The sequence below is a fragment of the Mustela nivalis genome, assembly GCF_964662115.1.
Source record: "Mustela nivalis genome assembly, chromosome: 8".
NCBI classification, from domain to species: domain Eukaryota; kingdom Metazoa; phylum Chordata; class Mammalia; order Carnivora; family Mustelidae; genus Mustela; species Mustela nivalis.
Genome location: NC_139027.1, coordinates 129,586,209 through 129,612,709, shown reverse-complemented (window position 1 = coordinate 129,612,709; position 26,501 = coordinate 129,586,209). Strand labels below are relative to the sequence as shown.

The 26,501-nt window shown below is 40.3% G+C and overlaps 1 protein-coding gene across 3 annotated transcripts in view; it reads right to left on the bottom strand.

The window, feature by feature from the left end:
- Window positions 1-26,501, bottom strand: part of STK4 (serine/threonine kinase 4) — a 93,113-nt gene that overhangs the window by 45,816 nt on the left and 20,796 nt on the right. For all 3 annotated transcript variants that reach the window (XM_082744689.1, XM_082744691.1, XM_082744690.1), the window contains 4 exons: window positions 23,057-23,224; window positions 21,373-21,510; window positions 18,773-18,901; window positions 17,421-17,607 (listed from right to left, as the gene is read on the bottom strand). In XM_082744689.1, coding sequence (XP_082600815.1) covers window positions 17,421-17,607; window positions 18,773-18,901; window positions 21,373-21,510; window positions 23,057-23,224 — 622 coding nt within the window. The remainder of the gene's footprint in view (window positions 1-17,420; window positions 17,608-18,772; window positions 18,902-21,372; window positions 21,511-23,056; window positions 23,225-26,501) is intronic.

Here is a 26,501-nt window from a genome sequence, read left to right as displayed (position 1 = left end):
TAAAACAATAACACCCCATTATCAATGAGCACACCTGGTGCTCAGATCTTGGTTTGCAAATACCATTTCCACTCAAAGGAACTCAGGCTTCTTACGGACAACAGCTGACTCCTGGTCTAGGGCAGGAAGAGTACCAAGTGGGCCTGGAACATCTTTTGTGCCATAAAAAGCAAACAGTTACTCAAAAACTAACGGGTACATACCAACAGGAAACAGGAGCCACCTTGAGGGGCTCCCACTGGTAAGTTCTGGGACACTTTCAGCACCAGAAAGAGCTCACTGACAAGGAATCTAAGAGCTCAGAGTAATAATCGAACAGTGAAGAGGTTTGGGAGAGAAAGGTGTTGTCAAGAGATTATACCACTTGACAACTGTATTATCAGAATAAAATATCCTCTTTTTAAAGAAATACACACAGATTATCTCCTTTCTTAGAAAATACAGACTGTTCGAGAGTAAGCTGTATATACCACACACTAACCCCTCATTACTTCTGTCATTTCATATCTGTTTACCCCTTCATCTTTATATATGCAAAAAAATGACTGAATTGAGTTCATCAATAAAAATGGCAACTCTGGATACAAATAACAGGTAATTTAAAATATGTTCTCCTGTGGAATTGTTACAAAACCCACAAAGGCATTATTTTCTTAAAGCAGCGTATCCAACAGTAAAAACTATATAACTGTTACTCTATATTTCTATGATTCTTCATTTGCTCCTTTCAGTTGCAATACAGGTGGATCTTAGAAATTCAGGTCTCTAAATCAGGGATGAAACATTAAAGATAACCTTTCTGTGGTCTAATTCTAAACCGTATCATAAACATCAAAGGAATGTTTGTTAAGTCAGAGTATAATCACTTGTCTAATTTCTATCACTGTTTAAATGAGAAAACAAAATACTTGCTTTCTTTGTATTTCAGTTTTTTCTCTTATTTGATGAAGACAGCCCTTCCCAGGTCAGTTGAAACTTTCTAGTATTTTTGACGGTAAATCACCAACTATTATTTGTCACTTTCAACAACTAAAGGGTCAGAAATAAAAACTATCTAAAACATCTTTGCTTTCACCTTTTGATACTGATAACCAGGGACTTGATTATACCCAATATTTACTAGAGATCAAAGTTCTAAAAACTAGACAAGATTTTGCAATAACAGAGTTCTGATCTAATCGCACATTCAGACATGCGCTGGAAGTAAAATTCACATGTAAATTCACAAAATGTAATTATAGTCAAATAATTAAGCTCACATGTATCAGATTACAAAAAAGCTAAAGTTGATTTTGGAGACAGCACTAAAAAATCCCTATCCCGGGGTTCAAAGATCTAGATTTTGGTCTCACTGTAAGATCTGGGAAAACCACAGGTTCCAAGTTACAAAAAGAGGTCACTGGACCATTACTTCTTATGTCCCTTTGCAGCTCTGAAAATGTCATTATTCTAGGAGTTGGCAAGTAGCTCATGAAAATATATTTATTCTCAGTTACCAATAACCACTGAAAAACAGTTCTTATCTCCAGAGAGATCATGACACTTGATAACCTCTATCTAAAATGTGCCCAGGAGCACCTGGGTGGCTCAGTCAGGTAAGCATCTGAATTGAGTTTCAGCTCAGGTCATGATCTTAGGGTCCTGGGTTCAAGTCCCATATCAAGCCCCACGTTAGGCTTCCATGCTCAGCACAGAGTCTGCCTGTCCCTCTTTCTCTGCTCCTCCTCTCGCTCACACATGTTCTCTCTCTCTCAGGTAAGTAAATAAAACCATTAATAAATAAAATATGCCACAACTGAGATGTGTATGGGCATAAACCAAAGACATGACCAAACCAAAAAGTTAGGACTTAAAATACTTGTGACAAGACTGTCTCTGATTCTGAGTTTCGTTGTTGTTGTTAATGGCTTATTCTGGAGGGAGGGAAGGAGCAGGGAAGCCTTTCTTAAAACAGATGGAAGAAGTAACCACATTTTTCTTGGCCCAAATTGTAATAAAGATATCACCTAGAGATGCTGGTCATAAAAATGTTTTCTATCACTAAAGCCGAAGACATGAATGAATCAACCAGTAAGGGAAGCCAACTCAACTGGAAAGAATCAGCATGCATTCTAAAAAAAAAAAAGGTGTATTTGTGATTCCTGTATCTAGTCATTCCAGAAATTAACTGCCTGCACCACAATATTCTTTACGTGTTAGAGTGCTTCTCGGATTAAGTTTATATGGAGCAGTCAGAGCTCCTGCTGTGACCAACATCTTCTCGCTAACACTGTAATTGAGTTATAGCACCTGTTCTCACTCTTGAGTTTATAGACTGAAAAGAATTTTCAATAACAATATCTGCATTACTGTAATAATGAATATCTTAGATAGGATGTTTGCAAAAAATGACCATGATCGTTTCTGCCCAGTATCCTCACCTGTTGCTCTCCCACATGGACTGTGGGTCTGGCCATGTGACACACTTTGGCCATTGAAACAGCAAAAACCTTGTAAGCAGGGACTTGAGAAGTGCTTCCCCATCCTACTGCCACATAAAAAAAAGTGAGTGAGCCTGCTGGATGGCAAAATACCATGTGGCGTGAGGCCTCAGTCGACAGACTATCTTAGGTCTTCATGTGTCAGCCAGCCCCGGCCGCCATCACAGCAGCTGACACTAAGCCCGGGAAGGCAGCTGCGTTCCTCACTAGAGCACCAGTGCTGCAAAGGAAGACCACTAGGTTTGAAATGGTTTGTTACACAGTAAAAACTAACTGAGATGCTGTCTTTCTCTCTCTGTCCCTCACACATACATAGGGCTCTGTATCTACAAAAGGAGTTCTAGCCTTTGAGAACGCGAGTTCAAAGTCAACTAAGGTTTACTGAATACTTTCTAAGTTCCATGCTTTTGATGAGGTACTTTTGCGTGATATTGCCATCCAAGCTTCATGAACACCATGTAAATGAAGGAGGGAAGGAGGAGGACCTGTCCTTACTAGGCACACAAGTATTAGACAATGTACCATTTCACTTAGTCCTCAAATCTTTAGAGGTATGTATTATTACTTCCACCTTACAGATGAGAAATCTGCCTACGATTATGCAGCTAGTTACCAACAAGGATAGGACGTGAACCCTGATCATCAGATTTTAAGACTTGGGAGCTGCATCTCATACTGCAAATTCTCCAAAATCAAAATGAAAACTCTCCTGACATGTCAGAACTGCCACTAAATTGAGTGTAGAAAGAGTGGGGGAACGGAATTTTCCCAGGAACCTTATCTTTGAACTTTTCTTTTAGCGCTGCTAAGCTAGATGATCAAGTGTGCTGGACAACAGCCTGTCCGTACTGAAAAGCCTAAGAGAATCAGTCCAAGCTGATTAAAGGCAACACTGTCCCTGGGGCTTCAACTGGCTGGTGGGCTTTTTGTTTCAAAGTGAGCTGGGGTATTTTTTCAGATGTATCCCGGGAAAAGAAGACGTTCAGCTGAAAGATAATGCCAGAAACCTGAAGCCCAGGGGAGAATGGACTGAGCAGAAAAGTCAAACTTCCCAAACAGCCATCTCTTGCTCTGATTCTTTTATCTAACGCAGGAAATGCATGAATTCCTGTACTATGAATGACCCATTTTTCTTTGCAAGCAGCATTAGGCAAGCTCAATGGACAATCTGTCTAAGCTCACAGATCGGGGGTGAAGTCATAAGCAAATGTATTCCATATTCACTTTTCTCTGAAAAATGCTATATAAAAACAGAAGGACCCAACCACCCAATGTCCATCAGCTGAAGAATAGATAAATAAAATGCGGTATAGACACACAATGGAGTATTATTCCACGATGAAAAGGAATGAAGTACTCACACACAGTCACATGGGCTACAACACGGATGAACCCTAAAAGTATTATGCTAAGTGCAAAGAGCCAGTCACAAAACACCGTATATTCTATGTTCAGAATAGGCAAATCTGTAGAGACAAAAAGCAGGTTAGGACAGAAAGCAGGAGATGGCAAGTCACTGCTAATGCATATGGAGTTTCTTCTGGTAGTGACCAGAATTCTCTAAAGTTAGAGTGTCAGCAAAATAGGGTATTATCCATACAATGGAATTATTCAGTCACTACATGGACAAACCTTGAAAACATGAAGTGGAAGAAGCCAAACACCAAGGCCACATTCTGTATGATTCGAAAACATGCAAATCCACAGAGACAGAAAGCAGATGAATGGTCGCCTGGAGAGAGGGACATGGGGGTAACAAGAAGTGACTGCTACCAGGACTGTAGGTTTCAGGGAGTGTGAAGAAAATGTCTGGAATTTGACAGTGGCTATGGCTACACAACCTTGCTAATATACTAAAACTCCTCAGAACTGTATTACTTTAAAATGGTGAATTTTATGACAGGTGAATTACAGCTCACCTTTTTGTGAATTACATCTCAATTAAAAATACATTTATAAAAACCAGATTGCAGTGATGGTTCCACAACTCTGTAAACATACTAAAATGCATTGAATTGTATACTTTTAAAAAAAATTTTTTTATAAACATATAATGTATTATTAGCCCCAGGGGTGAACTGTATACTTTAAATGGGTCAATTTTACATGGTATGTGAGTTATAGATCAGTAATTCAATTTTTTTAAAAAAGAGGAAGGACCCCTTTCCTCTACAATCCACTTTGGTTTCTGGATTCACATATGCTATGGCACAATGCCAGGGTAGTCATAACTGGGAAAGAGCTTGACCAAAGACTGAAGCCCGTCTTTTCCTTTGGAGTGATCATCTGCTGGATGTTCAACTTTATGCCCTTTCATGTTTACACTCATTTTTATAAGACTGTCACTAAGTAAACCATAATGGTCACTACTCTGTCCTTAATGGCCACAATAATAACCCTTTTCTACCTTAGTTTTGTTTGAAGTTAGAACAGTAGGCAAAGCCTGCATTTTCTTCTGTTTCACCTATGAGCATCTGCAAGAAAAAACTCGAGTAATCCCTCAAATGTCTCCTTCTGGCCTGGAATTTTGTGCCTTATCAGAGGGTTGTCTGTCTTGATTTTTAATCTAACCTTTATTAGACTTTGTTTTTTGTGTGGTTTTTGTTTTTGTTTTTGTTACTGGGCATCTAAGTGCTTTCTGCATAGTAACTCATTTCATTACACAAGTGACTATCCAAGTTTCTATGTCTGGTCATAAATATTCCTTTGAATGTTCTTTGAAACCACTAAGAACTGCTGGAATCCTAAGTTATAGGATTCCCTGGAGGCCAACTAGAATAACTCTTCCAGTTAACCAATTTTGACAATTGCCTCTATGTAAATCGACAGGACTTCTGGGCTGTGGCGCTCACGTCTTTAAGTCTGGTGAGCTGCCACGTATGGATTCAAAGTGATCTAAATCCAAACTTCAAAGGGTTACTAACTAGAGCAATAGAGGCAGCATATCTAAAAAGATACAGAAGGTTGACAAGTAAAAATAAAAAGGGAAGACCAATTAGGAAATGTACTGCAAACATTTCCTAATTGGTCTTCTCTTTTCCAGCTTTTTCGAACTCCACATCATCCCACTGACTCTCCTAAATAACCACTTTGTTCTATCATTTCTGATAAAAATGTCTTTATATTACCCTATGACCAAGAGAATCAAGTTCAAACTTAGTGTGGCATTCAAGGTCCTTCCATAGCTGGTCAAAACCCACTTCAGCCAAACTGAGTATTTAATATATATGTTTATGTTCCTGACTTTGCACCTGCTAAAACCTCCCCCAGCCTTTCTGCACATCTAGGTCCTTGCTTTCCTTCTCACAAAACCTTTAACACTTGTCTGTACCACTTACCCAGCATTTAGCCTACAATTATATTACCTCCATATACAAAGATCCTATATTCCCAACCAAGTTATCATCATCAAATACTACTATGTAAAGCATCCAGAGTAATATCCCAGACAAATAAGGAATTACAATGACTAGTTACAGTGTAACAGACACTCCATAAATACTAGATCATGATAATGACAAATATCATCTTCCCCTTTAAACCTATTTTAACCTATTTTAAACCCCTTTAAACCTAACTCCTGGTCAGCAGCAAATGCCTCATTTGGTTTTTGTACACTCTACAGTAATGACGCAAGTGATTACCTAATAAATACTTTTTGTTTGGCATTACATATTTATTGTTAACAAATACAGATTCCAACTTGCTACTTTTTACAGGATAAACACTTGAGAATCATCTTTTTCTATGTAGAGCCATTTAAGTTGAACAAAATGCATCTCCAGGGGCACCTGGGTGGCTCAGTGGGTTAAAGCCTCTGTCTTCCGCTCAGGTCATGATCCCAGGGTCCTGGGATGGAGCCCCACATTGGGCTCTCTGCTCAGCAGGGAGCCTGCTTCCCCCCCCCCCCCGCTCTCTCTCTGCCTGCCTCTCTGCCTACTTGTGATCTCTGTCTGTCAAATAAATAAATAAAATCTTTAAAAATAAAAAATGGATCTCCATTCCTTTGCTGAACAAGAACAAGCAGGTCAGAACAGCTTAGAGCACCAGAGAAATATATTCCCTTAACCAGTCACAACTGATTTGTCTGCCTCTTAGGCATAAGAGCCAAAGCACATCTTTTAGGACTCATTTTCCCTTGTTCTTCTTTACTTTCATGCTACTGCTCTCTGTCTTGGAAAATACAGTTCCCCCACGGCTATTCTTGGCTCTCCTTTCACCAATTTAACTATAATGTAGCACCTTATCTTCCCAAAAATATAGGCCTTGAGCCCTTCGCCCAAGTCACACTGAGATTTGCTACTTTCATATCCTAATATGTGGTCTGGCAGGGTGTTTCGAATGAATTTTCAGGCACCACGTGTCTGTGCTTTTTGGCTCATCCCAAAAGAATCAAGAATGTTAATGGTTTCCAACGATAAAATTGAGCCCCAGCATCTGGACACAATTAGGAAAACTGCACAAACAATTAGAATTTAGTCTCCACTCTGGCAAGATAACCTTGAACTATTTGTGCAATTGTGAGAAAAGTCTAAGGGCCAAGACCCCACTCTTCTCCTGTAAATCCCACCCAGCAGAAAGCCGCTGATAAATGCACGGTGAACTGCAGCGATTATCTTTCAGGGAGAGAAAAAAATCCAGGCAGTAAGAAATGCCACAGTATTAAGATAACAGTTTGAAACTTAACAAAGGAAGGCTCAGGTGGATCCAAAGTCTAGCCTTCTTTAAAATCGGACATCTTGTATTTTGAGCTACTTAACAGATTCTCAAAACACCTATATCTTATTGCCAAGAAATGTGAAACACACGCACACACACAAACACCCACTCACTTGCTCTCATCGCAGCACATTTCTAAACCATTACTGAAACTGACAGGTAACTGTCCTTTAGTTCGACCATTTTCTTTTTCTTTTATTTTTTTTAAGATTTGATTTATTTATTTGCCAGAGAGAAAGAGGGAGAGAGGGGGTTCGTACAAGCAGGGGGAACGGCGGGCAGAGGGAGAAGCAGGCTCCCCACTGAGCAAGTAGCCTGATGTGGGCCTTGATCCCAGGGCTCCATGATCATCCCCAAGCTGAAGGCAGACACTTTAACCAACTGAGCCACCCAGGCATACCAGTTCAACCACTCTCATGCAAGTTGCACAGGCAAAGAGGCAGCACTTACAAAACACAATTAGAATGAAGTATGAAAACATAAAAATACATAAAAACATAACTAGCAAGAGAAAACGAATTAGGATGAGAAAAGCACCTTTGGTTGAAGGAACATGTAGGCCCAATTAAAAAGCCACTGCCATTCATTAAAATACCCATGAACTTATATTACTTACCATTTTCAAGCATTTACAGGCTCAGTATTTTATATACGTTAATTCATATCATCTTAACAGCACTACAAAGTAGGAACTTTTACGGCCCATTTTTTCAGGCAAGGAAACTGAGGCTCAAAGAAAAGGAAGTAACATGCCAAAGCAGAACAAAGTTGTTTATAAGATTCTGAGCAAGTTTCTTTTTTTTTTTTTTTTTAAGATTTTATTTATTTATTTGGCAGAGATAGAGCAAGACACAGCGAGAGAGGGAACAAAAGCAGGAGGAGTGGCAAAGGGAGAAGCAGGCTTCCCACTGAGCAGGGATCCCAATACAGGGCTCAATCCCAGGAACCTGGAATCATGACTTGAGCCGAAGGCAGACGCTTAATGACTGAGCCACCCAGGAGCCCCAAGATTCTGAGCAAGTTTCAGAGCAAAGATTCTGACTCCAAAAATCAATGTTCTTCCCATGATCCCTTTTACTTTCTCCTACCCTTATTAAGAGATACATTTCTAACAAAATGAACTGTTTTACGTTTTAACTTTGATATGTGTAACTATACCAATGCATGTGAAACTCTCAGACACTGCTGTGAGTGGCAAAGACACACACGGACACTTAATATTCTCCGGCGACAGTTTTAAACATCCTGAGGAGATCAGAAACTGGGACACTAAGGCTACTGTGGTAAAAGAAGGGTTAAAATACCTGCAGTACTTATGTCCTATTTACCATCCTTGCAAAATGCTATCACTGGAGTCAGGGAGAATGAGACCAAGAACACACAAGGGACACAGCGTTTTAACGATCCCCTCCAAACAACTGCAGGTGTTAAGAAAATAGGCTTTGAGTCAAGAATTTCCATCTTCTGCAGCACTGAAAGTAGTATCTGATGGATGGTGTTGAAATAAAATCATTTCAACAGGAGCCTGGGCTTTGGTTTTGACATGAGGAAACTTATGGCTACAATAGGGGCCTTCATGAGACTTAGGAATTTCTGGAGAACTACAAATACACAGTATTTTCACCACATAATACTATCACAGGAATTTGCCCAAACTGCGCTCCTGAGTTGTCCTAACATAAGTATGCCACTCGCTTTAATATTCTATTTCCAAGAGATTAATTTGGCCATTGCTCTAGAATAAGAATTGGAAATTTCTCAATGGTGTGCAAGTTTTAAATAGAAATCACCCACTTACTCCCTTTCACGGAGTCTAATTTAAAAGGCTTAAGTCAGAACTTGGACACTGGAAGATGAAAGTTTCTTTTTTTAAGATTTTATTTATTTATTTTGACAAAGAGAGAGCATGTGCACATGTGCATGTGCAGGCTGGGGGAGGGACAGAGGGGGAGGGAGAAGCAGGCTCCCCACTGAGCAAGGAGCCCAATATGGGACTGGATCCCAGGACCCTGGGATCATGACCAAAGCTGAAGACAGATGCTTAACCAACTAACTGACCCAGGTGTCCCTGGAAGACGGAAAGATTGATGCCACGGATTCAACCCTTTTAAACTAGAATGCCCACTGCCACCTCTACTATTCAACACTGTACTGGAGGTCTTGGTAAGAAAGAAAAATATATAAGGATCAAAAGAAAGTAGTAAGATTGACTTCTGTAGAGTCAATATGGAACAGATTAGGTGAAAACTAAAGAGGCAACAAAACTACAAGTTGCCATTATTAATATGCTTTGATACAAAAGTAACGTTCCCCAAGTCAGCTCTGTACCAGAATTTTAAGTTTTATTTAAAATTTTTATTTAATTCCTTGGTTAGCCATTTTAGCTGATGATGAGTGCAAAACTACATCCACGGCACTGTGGTGCAGAAAGAAAGTGTCAGTTTGGTGAAGGTCTACTGAGAAATCCGGGAAGAGAGAGGAAAAGTTTAAACTATTTTGAGACGTTTTGGCAGACTTCAGTTTTATTTGAACTTCGCCAAGTATGAGGTATCCAATTTCCTACCTAAATAAAATAAAGACACTGTCCTAGTGTTGCTGCACTTACTTAAAATAGATTTTAAAATAAATAAACGACAGTCTTGAGGGAGAATAAAGCCTACTACAGAAAGGGGATTTGTGAACGTAGGTGGGGGCAGGGGGTGGGGGACAAGGGGAACACACCATTCTAACCATGACCTGTTACAGAGCTCCCTCTGCTGGTCCAGAGAAAGAACAACAATCCTTTCACTGACCTACAACCTCTCCTGTGAGTTCAGATCTTTGGAGCAAAGTTCTTGTCTTCAGATCTTTGGGGCAAAGTTCCTGTATAGCTCTTACCAAAAACAAAAACAAAAACAAAAAACCCCACACTTAAGTACACAAATAGAAGACATCTTCCCAAATCCCCAAACTGATATTTTATCCAGACACAAGTTTTCAAAGTACTGCACGCAGACCGCGTTCCACGGTTCTTAGAAGTTCCCGAGGTCTCTTGTTAAGACGGCCGGGTTTCACCCCTCTAGCTGCAAATGGATTATTTCTTGGAGATTCAGATATACACAACCACAGCTTGCTCCCTGACACAGAATCCACTGTTAAGCCTACTATCACAGGCAGGCTCCCTTGGAGAACCACCTGTCCTTCGCTACTGGAACTGCTGGGGAAACTTGTAGAGTGGCCAGTTATTCACACAACCAGCAAAGCAGAGGTACATTCCTGCAGGCTGGAGCTCACCAACATATAATCTGTAACATGAGCCTCAACCACTTAATAAAAAGGCTCTGCCAAAGTGGAAATATAACATAATAAGCTTTGAAATCAAACATTATCTGGCTTGAAGCCGCCGCTCTTCTGTTACTCACTGTGTGATCACGAGCAAGTTACTTAATCTCTTCGCAATTTCATTTCTGCTGCTATAAAATGGGAGGTGGCTATATTTACCCCACAGCATGATACTAATGATTAATACGGGAAACGCTGCAAAGGATTAAGCACAATGCCTGATACATATTAAGGGCTTAATCATTAATGGCTATTAACGGTTATAATGCTTATCTTCCTGAGTAGAATAGACAAAGAGTTTATATATAATACATAATTGGTTCTAGGAAAAAGAAAAAGATTGCCTCTGGAATCTCCTCAGAAGCCAGGCCCCGTCTGAATCATGAATTTTGATGAGCTTTGTATTAGCTCTAATGACCACTCATTTAAGAGTGGGCTTCCAAACAAACTAGAAGTTCAGCAGAAGGAAAGGAGCACAGACTCTAGATTTCAGATTACCAGCACTGGCACTTACTTGCCATGTGACCACGAGCAAATAACAATCTCTCTATCAAGTCTTCCCCAGTGGAGAAAGTAGAGACCTAGCCTCACTATAGACAGTCCAAGATGACTGAATGGGCGGAAGCACTAGAGGCCCCCTGCTTCTCTAAACACTCGAAAATTCAAGGCTTAACAAAACAGAAACATTGTAGTGCTCAAAACGAGAACAGGAAACTCTACAAATGGCAAAAGCAACAGAGGAACCCAAAGCACTGAAGTGAATGGCCCTCTGGGAAAACCAAACCAAAGAGACTAGTTTTAAGCCTGATGTGGGAACAGGAACCGGGATAAAGACAGGAGCCAACACACGTCTATAAAAAGGAAGCTAGAACTCAATTCCTAGCACAAAGAAAGAAGCCAGGACAAACTACTCACAAGCTCAAGGACATGGCTTAAGAATGGCTTCTGCCTGTGTAAGGGGTGGAAGAGTCAACTTCTAGAAATGTAATTCCCCTCGCTGTACCACAAGCACACTACAGAAATGAGAAATAATCTAAGACTCCTGGAATGAAAGACCCCTTAGGGCCCCAAAGGGACACCCAAGCAACTCAAGGAACATAAGAGACCTCCGAAGAAGATACTTCCCAATGAAGATAAGCCCACAAACAAAAATCACAAAGTGTAAGAAGAAATCTAACAGCATGAGAAATAGCAGACACAATAAACAGCAGAAATTAGACCCAAGAAACTCAGGATAATAGACTGATCTAAAAAATACCTTATGAGCACCCGGGTGCCTTAAGTCAGTTAAGTGTCCATCTCTTCGTTCCAGCTCAGGTCATGATCCTGAGGTTGTGGATCAAGCCCCACGTGGTGGGTGGGGGGAGTTAAAAGGGCTTGCTGAGCTGAGCACTGAGCCTGCTTGGGATTCTCTCTTATCTATCCCTCTGCCCCCCATCCTCACCCCCGTTCTCTGTTCTCTCTCTCTCTCAAAAAATATTAATTTAAAAAATAAACTTAAAATAATATTCAAAGAGATAAAGGAATAACATTTGTAACATAAGACTAGAACACTACAAAAGAAAACCAGATGTAAAAATAACTAATTAGGGGCACCTGGGTGGCTCAGTGGGTTAAAGCCTCTGCCTTCGGCTCAGGTCATGATCCCGGGGTCCTGGGATCGATCCCCGCATGGGGGGGGGGGGGAGTCTCTGCTCAGCGGGGAGCCTGCTTCCTCCTCTCTCTCTGCCTGCTTCTCTACCTTTTTGTGATCTCTGTCTGTCAAATAAATGAATAAAATCCTTTAAAAAAATTAAAAAATATGGGGCGCCTGGGTAGCTTAGTGGTTGAGGCCTCTGCCTTCGGCTCGGGTCATGATCTCAGGGTCCTAGGGTCCTGGGGTCCTGGGATCGAGCCCCGAATTGGGCTCTCTGCTCAGCGGGGAATCTGCTTGCCCCTCTCTCTCTGCCTGCCTCTCTACCTACTTGTGATCTCTCTCTGTGTGTCAAAAAAGTAAATAAAATCTTTAAAAAAATAAAAAATTTTAAAAAATTTAAAAATAAAAATAACTAATTAAAACTTCTAGGAAGCAGGGCACCCTGGGTCGCTCAGTCAACTAAGCATCTGCCTTTGGCTTAGGTCATGATTCCAGGGTTCTGGGGTCAAGCCCCGACATTGGGCTCACTGCTCAGCAGGGAGCCTGCTTCTCCCTCTGCCCCTCCCCTGCTTGGGCTTGTTCTCTCTCTCTCAAATAAATAAATAAAATATTAAAGAAAAACAAAAACCTTCTAGGAAGCAAAAAATTTTTCTATGAAATAAACTCTATGTCTGGGTCAAACTGTTGATTTGATGAGGCTAAAAAAGGAATGATAGAATTAGAAATAAATCCAGAGAAAACACCCAGAAAGTGGCACAGAGACTTAAAACATGGGAAATAAAAAGAAGTGGATACAAAGGGAGAAACCAAGTCCTCTCATAGCTATTCTCCTGACAGAATGTAAAGTGGTACAAACTTCGGAGGGCAATACAGCAGCGTCACAATGTGACGCAATTACACATGAAACTACTCAAATACTTCTGAAAACTTTGTCAGGAAAAGCAACATTTATGTAAGAAGACCCCCCTGGTGAAAAATTATGAACAACCAAAATGTCTAGCAACAGATAAATGATTTAAAAACCTTGTTAAGTGTGATAAATATAAAAAAAGGGTTTTGTAGCACCTTGGAAAATGCATACACTTACTGAACGGAAAAAAATCAGAAAATAGAGTATCTAGGCAAATTATTACCGCATAGGAATCATATAGGTGCACAGTCAAAAACAGGCATTCTTTATTGGAGTGAAAGGGTAAACTACTCTAATAGTCGATTCATACTGCTATAATAATGTTGGTATAATAATTTTTAATATAGTAAATGAGAATAGGAGCAAATTAAATTAACTTTTCAAAGACAAGGAATAAGTTTTTACAAAGATCTGTAAAATATAGTCAATTGTCAAAAACTGTACCAAAAATTTCAGAAAAGTGTCTGACCTAGATGTCTTACACAAATTATGTATGTGAGCCTTCCAATTTTCTTGTTACTGTTTCTTTAAAACTAGAAAGGAAAATGAGGTTCTCTGAAACTAATGCAAACAGCTATAGGGATAGGTCTTTTTTGTTGAGTTTATCAAGGGTAATAGTTACAATTTTCGAGAATTAAACATTTCACAGGTCAAAGAAGACTCTAGATGAAAGCCTATTTATTTTCACAAATTTCAACTTCTAGAAACTTCAGTTCTATATTAGTCATGAGTTATACAATCCTTATAGATGTGTGGACTATTTGTGCTCTAAGAGAAAAGGAAAGTACATAAATTTAATAATTCTTTAATTTTACTGACTAAAGCACGGAGGCCTGTACAAGGAAAGTGACTTCTCCAAAACAACACAGAGAGCTAGCCTCTGAGCCAACCTTGGTCAGACAGTCTTTAAATGTTTAAAACTAATTCTGAAGAAATGGTATGATCTCTGAGATTTGCTTTAAATTAATTGAGTTTATTTTCTTTGGGGGAGCCTGAGGTATGACGGGCAGTGAGTTAATCAGGTTTGAAACTGGATGATAGGTCCACTGGGGTCAGTCATGGTATTATTCTGTGCAATTATGCACATTTTAATTTCTCATGATGAAAAAGTTTAAATAATATCTAAAATAGTAAGTGGTTGAGATCTCAAAATAAGTGGCAAATCTGTCAAACCTGTGGCCCAAAACCAGAATTACCAGACGTGTAGCAGATGACTGGTGACCTGAGTTTATTTAATGTCATTCAGCTGTGATTGCTGAGGTTTTTAAACGGTTTTCCATCATGACTGTAATAAAAGATGCATGTTTCTCATTAGACACGCGAAACTACCCAAGCTCAGAAATTGAACAAACAACCCACTGAATGAATTAGCACTTTAAATACATTTGGAAAATTACATTTGGAACAAAATTAATTCTTTAAATTAAAAAAAGGGCAGATTTTCCATAACATGCGCATGCACAACAGATGTTAATGAACCCGCCTCGCTACACTACACAGTGATTAAAATCATCTGTATGATTAAAGCCCTTAAAACAAGTAGAAGATAAAGCACTCAGAGACAATGAAAAGACTAGAGGTCAGCACCTCTCCTTACTGCAAAACCTTCCTAACAAAGCACACTGGCTACTTAAAAACAAAACAAAAAACACTAAATTTAGTAAACAGCATTCACTTGATTATTTATGTAACAGACAACACATTTCTAGAGTGCTTCGATCTGGAGAGTAGGGAATGAAACATATCCAAGAACTCTGAATGAGGTAAGAATTTAAAGGGACTAGCAGGAGGACAATGCTTTTATAAACTCTTATAAATATCCATTTTTTTAAGGTTGCCTCATGCCCATGCCCCCTCTCTCTGTGAAGTTAATAAATAAAATCTAAAAAATAAAATAAAGGGCATCTGGGTGACTCAGTCAGTTAAGCAGTTGCCTTCGGCTCAGGTCATGATCCCAGGGACCTGGGATTGAGCCCTGCATCGGGCTCCCTGCTCGGTAGGGAGCCTGCTTCTCCCACTCCCTCTGCCTACGTGTGCTCTCTCTCTGTCAAATAAATAAATAAAATTTTAAAAAATAAATAAATAGTAAAATATAAAATAAAATATATATAATCCTACTACCGATAACTACTTTTAATTACTGATTTGTTTACCTCCAACCTTTTGGGGTTTTCTTTCAATCTTTTTTCTATGTATACATTATGTGTAATTTATCTTCTAACTTTTATAAAATTTTTATAAAACTGCTATAATTTTGCTTCTTTCTTTCCTCACTTAACAATATATCATAAGTACTTCCCTAACTCACTAAATACTTTCCCCCAGGGGGCACCTGGGTAGCTCAGTGGGTTAAAGTCTCTGCCTTCAGCGCAGGTCATGATCTCAGGGTCCTGGGATTGAGCCCCGAATTGGGGGGGAGGGGGGTCTCTGCTCAGCGGGGAGCCTGCTTCCTCCTCTCTCTCTGCCTGCCTCTCTACCTGCTTGTGATCTCTGTCAAATAAATAAATAAAATCTTTGAAAAAAATAATTTCCCCCCAAAACAGGATTTTTATTATTTCTGTATGGTATAAGAGTCCCACTTAAGGATGTACCATAAATTTATTTGACCAACCATCTGCTACTAAACATTTAAATTAATCCAGATTTTTCTTTTTTTACAATTATAAGTAACATGTTTGGAAAAATTCTTGAATATAATTTGTCTCAATCTTTGATTATTTTCTTGGACCCGATTCCTAGAAGTGGAATGTACCGGGTCCAAGGTCTGAACCTTTTAAACTCTTGATGCATACCGCATTCCAGAAAAGTTATACCAATTTACACATCCATCACCACTACTACTACTCTCCCACCACCTGTATCCTTCTGACCAGAATCCAAACACAGATGATGAGCCCTGGCCCCTCAAGAGAAAAAGGAAAAAAAGAAAACCCTTTCTCTTCATAAACAAAGGGCTGATTATAAATACACAGACCTGAAAGGTGAAAAGCAGAGGGTGCTGCCTAGGGCCCAGAGCCTAGATCTGCTCACTCAGGTCACAAGAAAGCAGCCACAGGCCCCTTGCACTGGTCCACCCTCCTCTCGCCCGCTGCGACTGTGGGTACACCGCTTCCTCTGCTGGAACACCTCCGCCTGCCCTACTCACTGCCAACCCTCCCGCTTTTCCTCCAGAATTCTTCAGTAATCCCCAATGCAGACTGAATACTTTTCCACTCTGCTTTGACAAGCGCCTAGATTACCTCTATTTTAGAACTTGTTTAACACGCTAAAGTGTAATTAATCAATGGTCTGCCCACTACACGAAGACAATGAGTTCCTTTGGGGAAAGGACTGTTTCTTCAGCACCTGGCAAAGTCCCTGGGAGACAGCACTGAAGAAAAATTCATAAATGAGTTCATCCCAAAGCAGGGAGTCTAGAGCAGGGGTTAGAGAACTTTTTCTGTAAAGAACCAGAGAACAAACATTTCAGGCTTTGCGGGCCACACGGTCTCTGTCACAAGCACTCACTCTGCTTCAGTGGCACAAAAGCAGTCACAGACAATATGTAAATGAATGGACACGGCTATGTTCTGATAAAAGTTTACTGCCAAAACCAGGTGGCGGGCTGGATTTGGCCTGTGAACCACAGGTTGCTGCTCCCTGGTTTAAAGGAAGGACCTTTAAACTTTAAAAAGTCAGGGAGGAAAGATAATGAAAAGATCATAAAGACTTAAGGCTATGAAAGGCTCAGGCTCAAATGTGCGTCCAGAACTCAATTATTTCCATTTGTATTCCAAATTCCTTTCCTCTGTGAGTTGGTCTGTGATGCAGAGTAAGGAACGGGGAACCAGAGAAGATCAGAGGAGATGACAGCAGCCGGAGATGGGAGCCAAGCCCTAGTGTCGGGCCGCGGCCACAGGCCAAAAAGGATGAGCAGGCTAAGAAGTGCAGCAGAGATTCAACCAGAAGGGACGCGACTGGACTTTCAAAGCTGGACAGTCATCCTAACTACTGACTATCAGAAAACAGAAAATGGACTGAAGACATCTACAGTAAATAGTTCAGAGTCTCAACACACTTTGAATTATGCATCAGAACAATAGACGGGCTTGCCTCCGCGGAGCGAAGGAGGAGAAAAGCACAACGTTCAACGAGAGGGGGCCGTTCTGGTTCCAAAGAAGGTCCTTCCCCGCTGCTGATGCCTTCCTGCCTCTGCTGTCTCAGGCCAACTCTCCTCTCCTGCACTCCGCCCTGCCCTCACCCTGCACAACCAGAAAATGACTCCAGCCTGAGCCCGTGTGGACCACAAGAGCCTGTTTTCTCTGCAATGTGCAGGGGTTGTCTGAGGAGAGAGTACATTTAAGCAGAGCCTTACTTTTCATGGTCCCTTCCTCTTCCTCATCCTCTGCGTTGATCACCATGGTGCCCAGCTGCGATGGCAATGTGTCCCCATGCTCGATCATAGTGCTGGCTCCGTCACTCGCGGCGCTGGCTACCCGGACAGTACCCATCTCATCACCTGCTGCTCGAACCATCGTGCCGGAGTCCATCTCATCCTCCTCCTGTGAGAGGGCAAAACTTCAAGTCAGGCCCGACTGGATCGAAAGGCCTGGGTCCTTGGAATTACTATCATTGATCTCAGTGCAAGCATTTCAGGATTTGATGCCAACTGGGGTGCTAGACCCATACCTTTGAGAAGTGAGAGCACTCTTACTTAACCAAAGAAGATCATAAAGTCAGCCAGGCAAGAGTGGCATATCTAACCCGGGAGGGAGGACCCTCTCCCTCTCCCCTTCCTCTCTCCTTCATAAGAGTTTCACAACAGAGTGGTGCCTGGCTGGCTCAGTCAGAGGAGCCCACGGCTCTTGATCTCAGGGTCATGAGTGTAGCCCCTGTGAGTACAGCCATTTTTTTTTTAAAGATTTTACCCATTAATTTGATAGAAGACACAAGCAGGGGGAGCAGCAGAGGGAGAGGGAGAAGCAGTCTCCCCGCCAAGCAGGGAGCCCGATGCGGAACTCGATCCCAGAACTCCGGGATCACGACCCGAGCCGAAGGTAGAAGCTCAACCATTTGAGCCACCCAGGCAACCCTGGGTTTGTTTTTTTTTAAATAGTTTTACAACAGGGGCGCCTGGGTGGTTCAGTGGGTTAAAGCCTCTTCCTTCGGCTCAGGTCATGGTCTCAGGGTCCTGGGATCGAGCCCCACATCGGGCTCTCTGCTCAGTGGGAAGCCTGCCTCCTCCTCTCTCTCTCTCTGCCTACTTGTGATCTCTGTCTGTCAAATAAATAAATAAAATCTTTTTTAAAAAAATAGTTTTACAACATAGAGGTACACACCCTTGGAATCTCAGGCTTATGAGGGAGTCTGCAAGTATAAAATGTACATTTTAGTACTGATCCTTGATTCCCCCAAAGGGCATGAAAAACCAAGTTTCAGACCTGAACATTTGCTTTTCCAAATTTAAAAAAAAATGAGAAAAAAAAAAGGTAAATGGAAGAAATGATAAGGGGGCCAGAGAGTAAAATTTGGAAGTGTCTTAGGAAGCACTGTGAGAATGAGCACGGCCTCAGCAAGCCCTTAGCAGTGTCCCGGGCAGGCCATAATCTTGCAAGGAACATCCCCAGCCCCAGGCCGACCTGTTACCCCCACTCATCTCCCCTGAGCCGGCAATCAGGAAATAACACGCACGAATGCCCGAGGCCCACAGCGGGGCCTGCCACTCACGGAGTTCTCGTCGTCGTCCTGGTCCACCTCCCGCTGCTGGGCTTCCTGGCGTTTCAGCTTCACATCCATGGCCTCGTTAATTAGGTCCCGCAGGATGGACACCCCCTTGGCGCTCTTGACGAACGGGTGCTTCAATGAGAAAGACGACGACACTGGAGATGGTATCGAGGACACCAGTGCCCACCCAGCGCCTGGCGCACTGGAGGGACTGGATACCATCTGCTCAGTCCACAAATCTCTTCTTTCTCTTTCTGTTTTGGGTGAGCGCCATGTGCCACACTCACTTTATAACTCTGACCAGACGCACATTCGGGCTTTGCCCATCTTTTTCAGCCTGGCTGCCAAAGTCTCCTCTGTTTCTCACTGCCGAATCTAGAAATTCTCAACAGGGTGGTATCGCCCCCTAGAGGAAGTCTGCTAAACATGCTGGGAGCTGGTAGTGGTCACCGTGTTTGAAGAACATTGAGGGCATGTCAGGGGAGCCAGGGACAGCAGCAAGCCTTCAAGGTGTGGAACGGTCCCACATGACAGTGAACTGTGGCACATTCTGTGCATCTTTCAAATTCGCAGAGTATAGATATGCTTCAGTACATATTTTTTTCAACAGATAAGCAAAAAGTCCAGTAATCTAAGAGGTGATTTTAGAGGGTCAGGCTTAAATGTCATAAAGATATTGTTTAAATAACACCGAAAAATTTACTCACCCTGCTTATTCTTCCTATACAATGTGCTACCTAGCACTGCCAACTACAAATTTAGGTAAATAAAAAGGGTTTTAGTGCAAAATTGTAGTTACTGCAGAAATACTAAAACTGGTCACAAATATATAAGAGATGTAGACCCAAATATCAATCAGCGAAGACACTAGAAACACAGGGATAGTGTGGAATGATGAAATAAATAATAAATATATAAATAATAAAAATAATGGAATGTAAATGAATACAAAAAATGCTTGAATTTTTTAATATTAATACCACTGTACATTTTTGTTATTTGTGTTGGTAGTACAATAAGAAATTCACACAGTTGGGAAGTTACGTCTGGAATTTCTTTTGCGGTCTTCCCAACTGATTCTGACATTTTCCCCCCAGTGTTTCTCTTTGCAACCTGTTCTCTATTTCCCAGCACCCACCAGAGGAAATATGGTCTCTAAGGTCTCTGTAAGTACTCAGGAGATTAGAAGTATGCCCCAGCACATGGTGGGACTGCAAAAGAGATTTATTTTCCATAAAACTTCATCAGTAACCCCTCCTGGCAGGAAAGGACTCTGTCAATACACTTAGAAATAAGACCAACCCAGGCTCATTTGCAAGAATATCGTATTTCCTTGTTCTCTCTTGGAAAATCTGTAAGATCATTTCCCTCCTCTTATCACATACAAATAAGCCTGGTGTGTTATTATTTAACATCACTTCTATGCCAGTGTCCATCCACTTTCTGTCCTATACTGCTTGAATGGAATGGTTTCTGTTCTTACTGTTTTTAACTCTAAACTCATTTATGGTTCTACGTAGAGGTATATAGCTACCTCATTATGTCTGCAAGTTGAGTCAAGCTAGAGCCCCTCTCTCTATACTGACACACACTTTATTATAAATCTTTATGCCTTCATTATGTCATACACATTATACTCTTTTTAAATTATGGCCATAAACAGATCTTATTGTCTAAGAATTTCAATCCAGAACAGCAGTGAGAGTATTACAAATATACATACTAGTTAAAAAGGGGGGCACTGGGTCTGACATGGCTGAAAACCATTGGCCTAGCCCAGTAACAACCACAGATGCTTGTCAAATCCACAACATACTACTTTTACTATGTGTGAAACATTATGTAAGGTTACACTATTATATCACTTAAACTTCACGACATATGAAGGTACTTGGTCTCTAATTATAGATAAGAAAACTAAAACAACAGAGAGGTTGTGTTATTTGCCCAAAGTCACGAAGTTAATAAACAGGAGGCCAGGATTCAAACCTGGACAGTATGACTCCTGAATCCAACCTCCTAACCACTGAGCAGACCGCCTACATACCCCTCCCATCCTTCCAGGCCCATGCACCGAGGTTCCCTGCTCCAGGACAGCGGTCCCAGTACCACCTGCCCAAAGCGGCCTCCTCCCATTATGCACTACAAGAGCACCTACCACTAATCTCAATTCCTCATCAGAACTGGATAGAGTTGTGGGCGCTCCTGCTTTGGAACCAAGAAGACCTAGGTTCTAGTCTTTGCTCTGCTGTTTCTCAGCTGATTGACTCTAAATGAGTTAACCTTTCTAAGCTTCCATTTTTTTCCCCTATAAAACTGCAGTAATAACCATCCCTCCCAGGGTGTCTGTGATGACTAAATGGCACCCAGCACACAGCAGGTGCTCACTAAATGTCAGTTCCCAATCTCTGATCCCACAGAGCCCTCCATTTTCTTGCATTATCGTCTTGTTCAGTGATTTAATATTCTTTTCTACTCAGAGTCAAAGCTCCCTAGAGGCAGAAAATGTCTTCTACTTCTTTACCATCTCCCTACAGGTGGGTTGCCAGCATGTTTTGGCCAGTATGTGAATGAAACAGGCAGCATCCTGGGGAGATTCATACCTGTAGGAGTTGAGTGGCCGTGGCTCTCTGCTCAGGGCTCTTTACAAGACACTGCTTCACAAAATCCATGAAATTATCAGACCACAGTTCTGGCTTTCGAAACGTGGGGGGAGGGTTGGTGGGAATCATGAAGATCGCCTAGTTAAAAAGAAATTTGTGGGGAGGGTAAAATAAAAGTGATGCACCAAAGAACACACAAGAGATACCTTTGAAGTTTAAAAAAATTATTTTCCTCTTATCCACTGATCAGCCCACCCAAATGCCAACAAAAGTCTTAAGTATCTCACAGTAGAAAGTATGACAATTAGAGAAGTTGTTAGAGTTCTCTTTCTCCTTCTTTCATATGTATTTTTGTTCCCTCAACCTCACAGTATCTAGCAAGTTTATTTTGGTTTTTGCTAACCACAGTACACTGCCTTCAAAGTGAAAAGGCAAGACCCGAGAGCACTGACAGCCTGAAGATCATCTCAGCCCCACAGTGGTCAAATTTCCCTCCCCATAAGAGTCACCATCACCACTAGATGTGAGCAGTGAATGGGAGGAGATCATAAACAGGAAAGTCCCTCAAATCACAACAGATTCATTAACGTCCAGGCGGAGGCAATTTAATGTATTTGAAAAAAACAAAAACAAAAACCAGAACACCACAATGCAGTTAAATTCTTCTATTTCAAAAAATTAAAACTATCATTTACTGTCCAATAAAAGAAGAGGTAAATTAAAAAAAAAAAAAAAAAAAAAAAGCTCTGTAATAAGCAGCTTAAACTATATTCTTTAAATCTACTAATAAATCCTCCCACACCCTTCCCCATTTCTGCCCCCCAAAAAGAGGGGACTTATCTTTGAGCACATAAATACTTTTTTAAAAAGTGTTAAGCCTTTTAATGGAAGAACTAATTAATAAAAGCGGAGGAGCTGGGCTGGGAGGTATGGAGGACTATGCAGACACCGAGGAAGGAAGGGCCGAGGCTTTTTAACAGTGCTGTGATGAGAGGTCTGGGGTGGGTACAGTTCACAAGCCCCTTAGGGTGTCACAGTGATAGCTTCAGTGGAGACTGGACTGATGGGCCCTCACTATTCTGGAAATCCATGGAGGCTGCAAAGTACAAAGCTTCCAGACGAGGAGAGTCTAGAGAATCTAGGAAGCAGAACCTACCCATGTAAATACCTCTGAGGGCAAGGCAGGAAAAAGATAACAAACAAATCGGGCTGGGTTGTTAGTGACATGAGTTCAAGAAAATAGTTTGCTTTCCTCTTAACACTGGCATGAGAAAAACAGTACAGAAAACACTGTGATAAGTGACAAGGGATACTTGGTGATTGGGGAATCTTGGAGACTGATAAAATGGAAAGCCAGTGCCCTGTATAAAGGAGGGGACCACTGCCCAGCTCCAGTTAATGTTATGTTAAAATGTGAGCACCTAAATTATTAAAAATATATAGATTGCACAAGCCAAAACAAGCATTTCTGTGCCCTGTGTCCTGTCAGATGGCTAGCAACACCCAACCCCTGACATGGAGGTGGTAGATCACACTTGAATTGAACAGTGACAACAACTAGGAGTCTAGACTGACACTTACCGATCATATACAATTAATTTATTTGCTGTTTGGTACCTAAATCAAGTAAGTCACCAGCTTTCTAATGACCACCAGGAGCTAACCACTCTACTGGTTTCCTTACCCTCATTGGATGGATATCGGCATACGGCGGCTTTCCCTCAGCCATTTCTATGGCAGTTATTCCCAATGACCAGATATCCGCTACACAGTTGTATCCAATTTCCTGAATCACTTCTGGAGCCATCCAAAATGGTGTTCCTATCACTGTGTTTCTTTTGGCCATGGTATCCTAAAACAGAGAAAAGTAAAGATCAACACTAAGCATTAAAACTAGTGAGGAAAAGAGACTTTTCCAACAATAAGAAGCATCTTATACTTGGGAATACATATAAAGACCACAGTCAATGCACAACTGAGCAGGTCACAAAAGAAATTCAAATGACCTAAAAACGTAAAAGACTCTCAATTCTTAAAACACACACATTAAAAAACCTGCAAAAAATAACAAACACTAAAATGAGGTTGACAAAAACTTAAAAGGTTAATAATAACGAGTGCTAACAACAGCACAGAAAGTCAGGCACTGGAATAACGTTACTAGAGTATAAATTGGTACAATTTTTGTGGACAATTTGGCAATATTTATAAACTTTAAATGTGCATATCCTTTGATCCAAATCTTTTTCTAGAAATGTATCTTATGTGCAGGTGCCCGAATATACATGCAAAGGTATTAGAGAAACACCTGTAGTAGAGACAGGAAAAACAAAAAGGAAACAACTCAAATGACCACGTAAAGGGGTAAATTAAATACAATAAATATCCACTGTATTTTTTTTTTTAATGATTTATTTAGGGCTGCCTGGGTGGCTTAGTCAGCTGAGCATCCAGTTCTTGATTTTTGGCTCAGGTCATGATCTCAGGCTCTGGGGATCAAGCCCCAAGTCCGGCTCCCCGCTAGGCAGAGAGTCTGTTTCTCTCCCTCTCCCTCTGTCCCCCCATCTCCTCGACCCCTACTCACACATGTGCTCTCTCTCAAAATTTTTTTTTAAAGATTTATTTATTTTCAAGAGAGGGTACATGCAAGTGGGAGGAGGGGCAGGAGGAGATAGAGGGAGAGAGAGAATCTCAAGCAGACTCCCTGCTAAGCATGCGACCTGATGTGGGGCTTGATCCCACAGCCCTGATCTCATGACCTGACCTGAAATCAGGAATCAGACCAACTGAAACACCCAAGTGCCCCATCCACCATATTTTTTTTTTAAAAAGAGATAGATTCATTTTCCTGGCATGGAAAAATGTACAAGGCATATTATAAAGAGAAAATCAGGTTGCAAAGTTATAGATAATTATATTGTCATATATATTATGTATATATGACAAAAGAGCAACCAATAAAAACAAGTATTGTTGTTACATGGATAGCAAAAGAAAAATCTCCATACCCAACGAACTATTAACAACGGTTGTATCTAGAAGATGGAATCACGAAGGACTTTCACTTTCCATCCCATATACTCCTATAACACTCTGATGAGTTACATGAATATATAGTAAATGTGCTATCCAAAAATTTAAAAAAGAAAAATCATATTTGTGTACATCTATGTACACACATAATTTTTCTTTTCATTATAGAATATATTCTATAAAATAGCATGTATACATAGAGAAAGTCTTAGTTTGGGTCTTAGAGAAAAATGTATGAATCTAGCTCACATAGGCAAATAACTATTTGCCTACTTCCCCAGAACAGTATGGCCTTAGTGAAAGAGAACCTTTCTAGAGCTCTTGTATTTTGGGAAGAGGATTTTAAACAGAACTAAATATGCAACAGGACTTGCCATCACTCCTGTTCCTTCTGAAATGCCTATGGCTTCAGTTAGGCTAGGCCAGTCAGAAGCAAATGATAGGTAATATTTTTAAATCGATCTTACTTAGTTGGTCCTATGTAAAAACTAGCACAGGAACTAACTTATCGCTTAGTCATTTCCTTTGCTCCGAAACTTAAATTTGCAGTTTTCAAATGGGGCTACTCAAAAGATGTTTTCAAGAATTATAGCCTTAAAATACTCATTATTTAGAAAGGAGTATTTATGTATCTAGAAATTTTTTGAAAACTGAGAATAATGAGTAGATACTAACCTACCTTGATGTGTATGACAAAGTTATATTGGTGCAGGAGCATAACGTGGGAAAATATTAAATTCAGAAAAAGACAATGGCATTGTATGTGTATTTATATGTGTGCATACACCCACCCACACACACACACACAGCTTGAAGATATGATTAAAATGTCATTCCAAATTATAAGCAAAAGACAATAAAGTGCTGGGCATCTGGCTGGTCATTTGCAAAATTCTATACTTAATTTCCTAACTTACATTTCTACCAAAGGAAGTTCAAATAGGTTGAAAATTTAAATACAAAGAACGAAATCCACAAAGTACTAAAGGAAGTATAGATGAACAGTTATACAATGTTGGAGCAGAAAAGGACTTTTATAGGTGACAGTGAAGGCAGAAACCATAATATAAAAGGGATATCTAGAATTTGGAATCTTCGGTATTTAAAGAAAAACCATAATCAAAGTAAAAAGATAACTAGCAAACTACAAAAAGACGTTTCATCATACATAACAAAGGATTAACAATTTTAACATATAATTTTTTTAAGTTTTGGTTTATCTTTTTCAGCAAATAATTTTTTTTTAAAAAGTCCAACACAATTAGCAAAATTAAGATGAACAGTTAAGTTACAAAAGAAGAATTATAAATGGCCAATAATCAAATATAAAGATATTGTTTCAAAATGATTTAAAAAATACAATTTATTGCTCATTTGGTATTGGCAAATTAAGGGAAAATGGGTACAATCTTTTTTTTAATTAATGATTTGATTTATTCATTTTAAGGAGGTCACACCCAGTGTGGGGCTTGAACTCACAACCCTGGGATCAAAGTTCACACTCTCTACTAAGCCAGACAGGCACCCCAAAAATGGATTTATTTATATTTATATTTATTTTATATTTATATTTATTTATATACTATAATTGGAAGCATAAATGTTTCCCTCAAAGCACTTTATGTGTTAATAACAAAATCTTTTGAAAGACCTGGTAATCACAAAATGGAATAAATTTCAGATTTTCTTTTTTAAACATCAAAGCAATTTTTGTGCCATTGCAATACTTTATTAAACTCCCTAACATAATCCAGGCAGATTTTAAAATAAAAACCAAAAAAAAAAAAAATTCTACCTAATACCAGCCCTAAACAAACAAAAAATATTCTTGCTACCATCCAAGAAAACCGTTGTGAATTTTTTTATGTATCTGTCCAGAACTGTTTCTATGTTTCTACATTTATGTCATATATACTTAGGTATTCTTCAAAATCAGGTAATTCTGTATTTCCTGTTTTGAAAACGTGGTTTTTGTCATTGCCATACACTGGTGAGGTAGGAGGAGAGTCAAAAGACTGTATCCGGGAACCAGACGAGGAGTGTTTTCAGTAAAGTAACTGCCAACTGCTACCCGGTTGAGATGGTGTTAGGTCTTA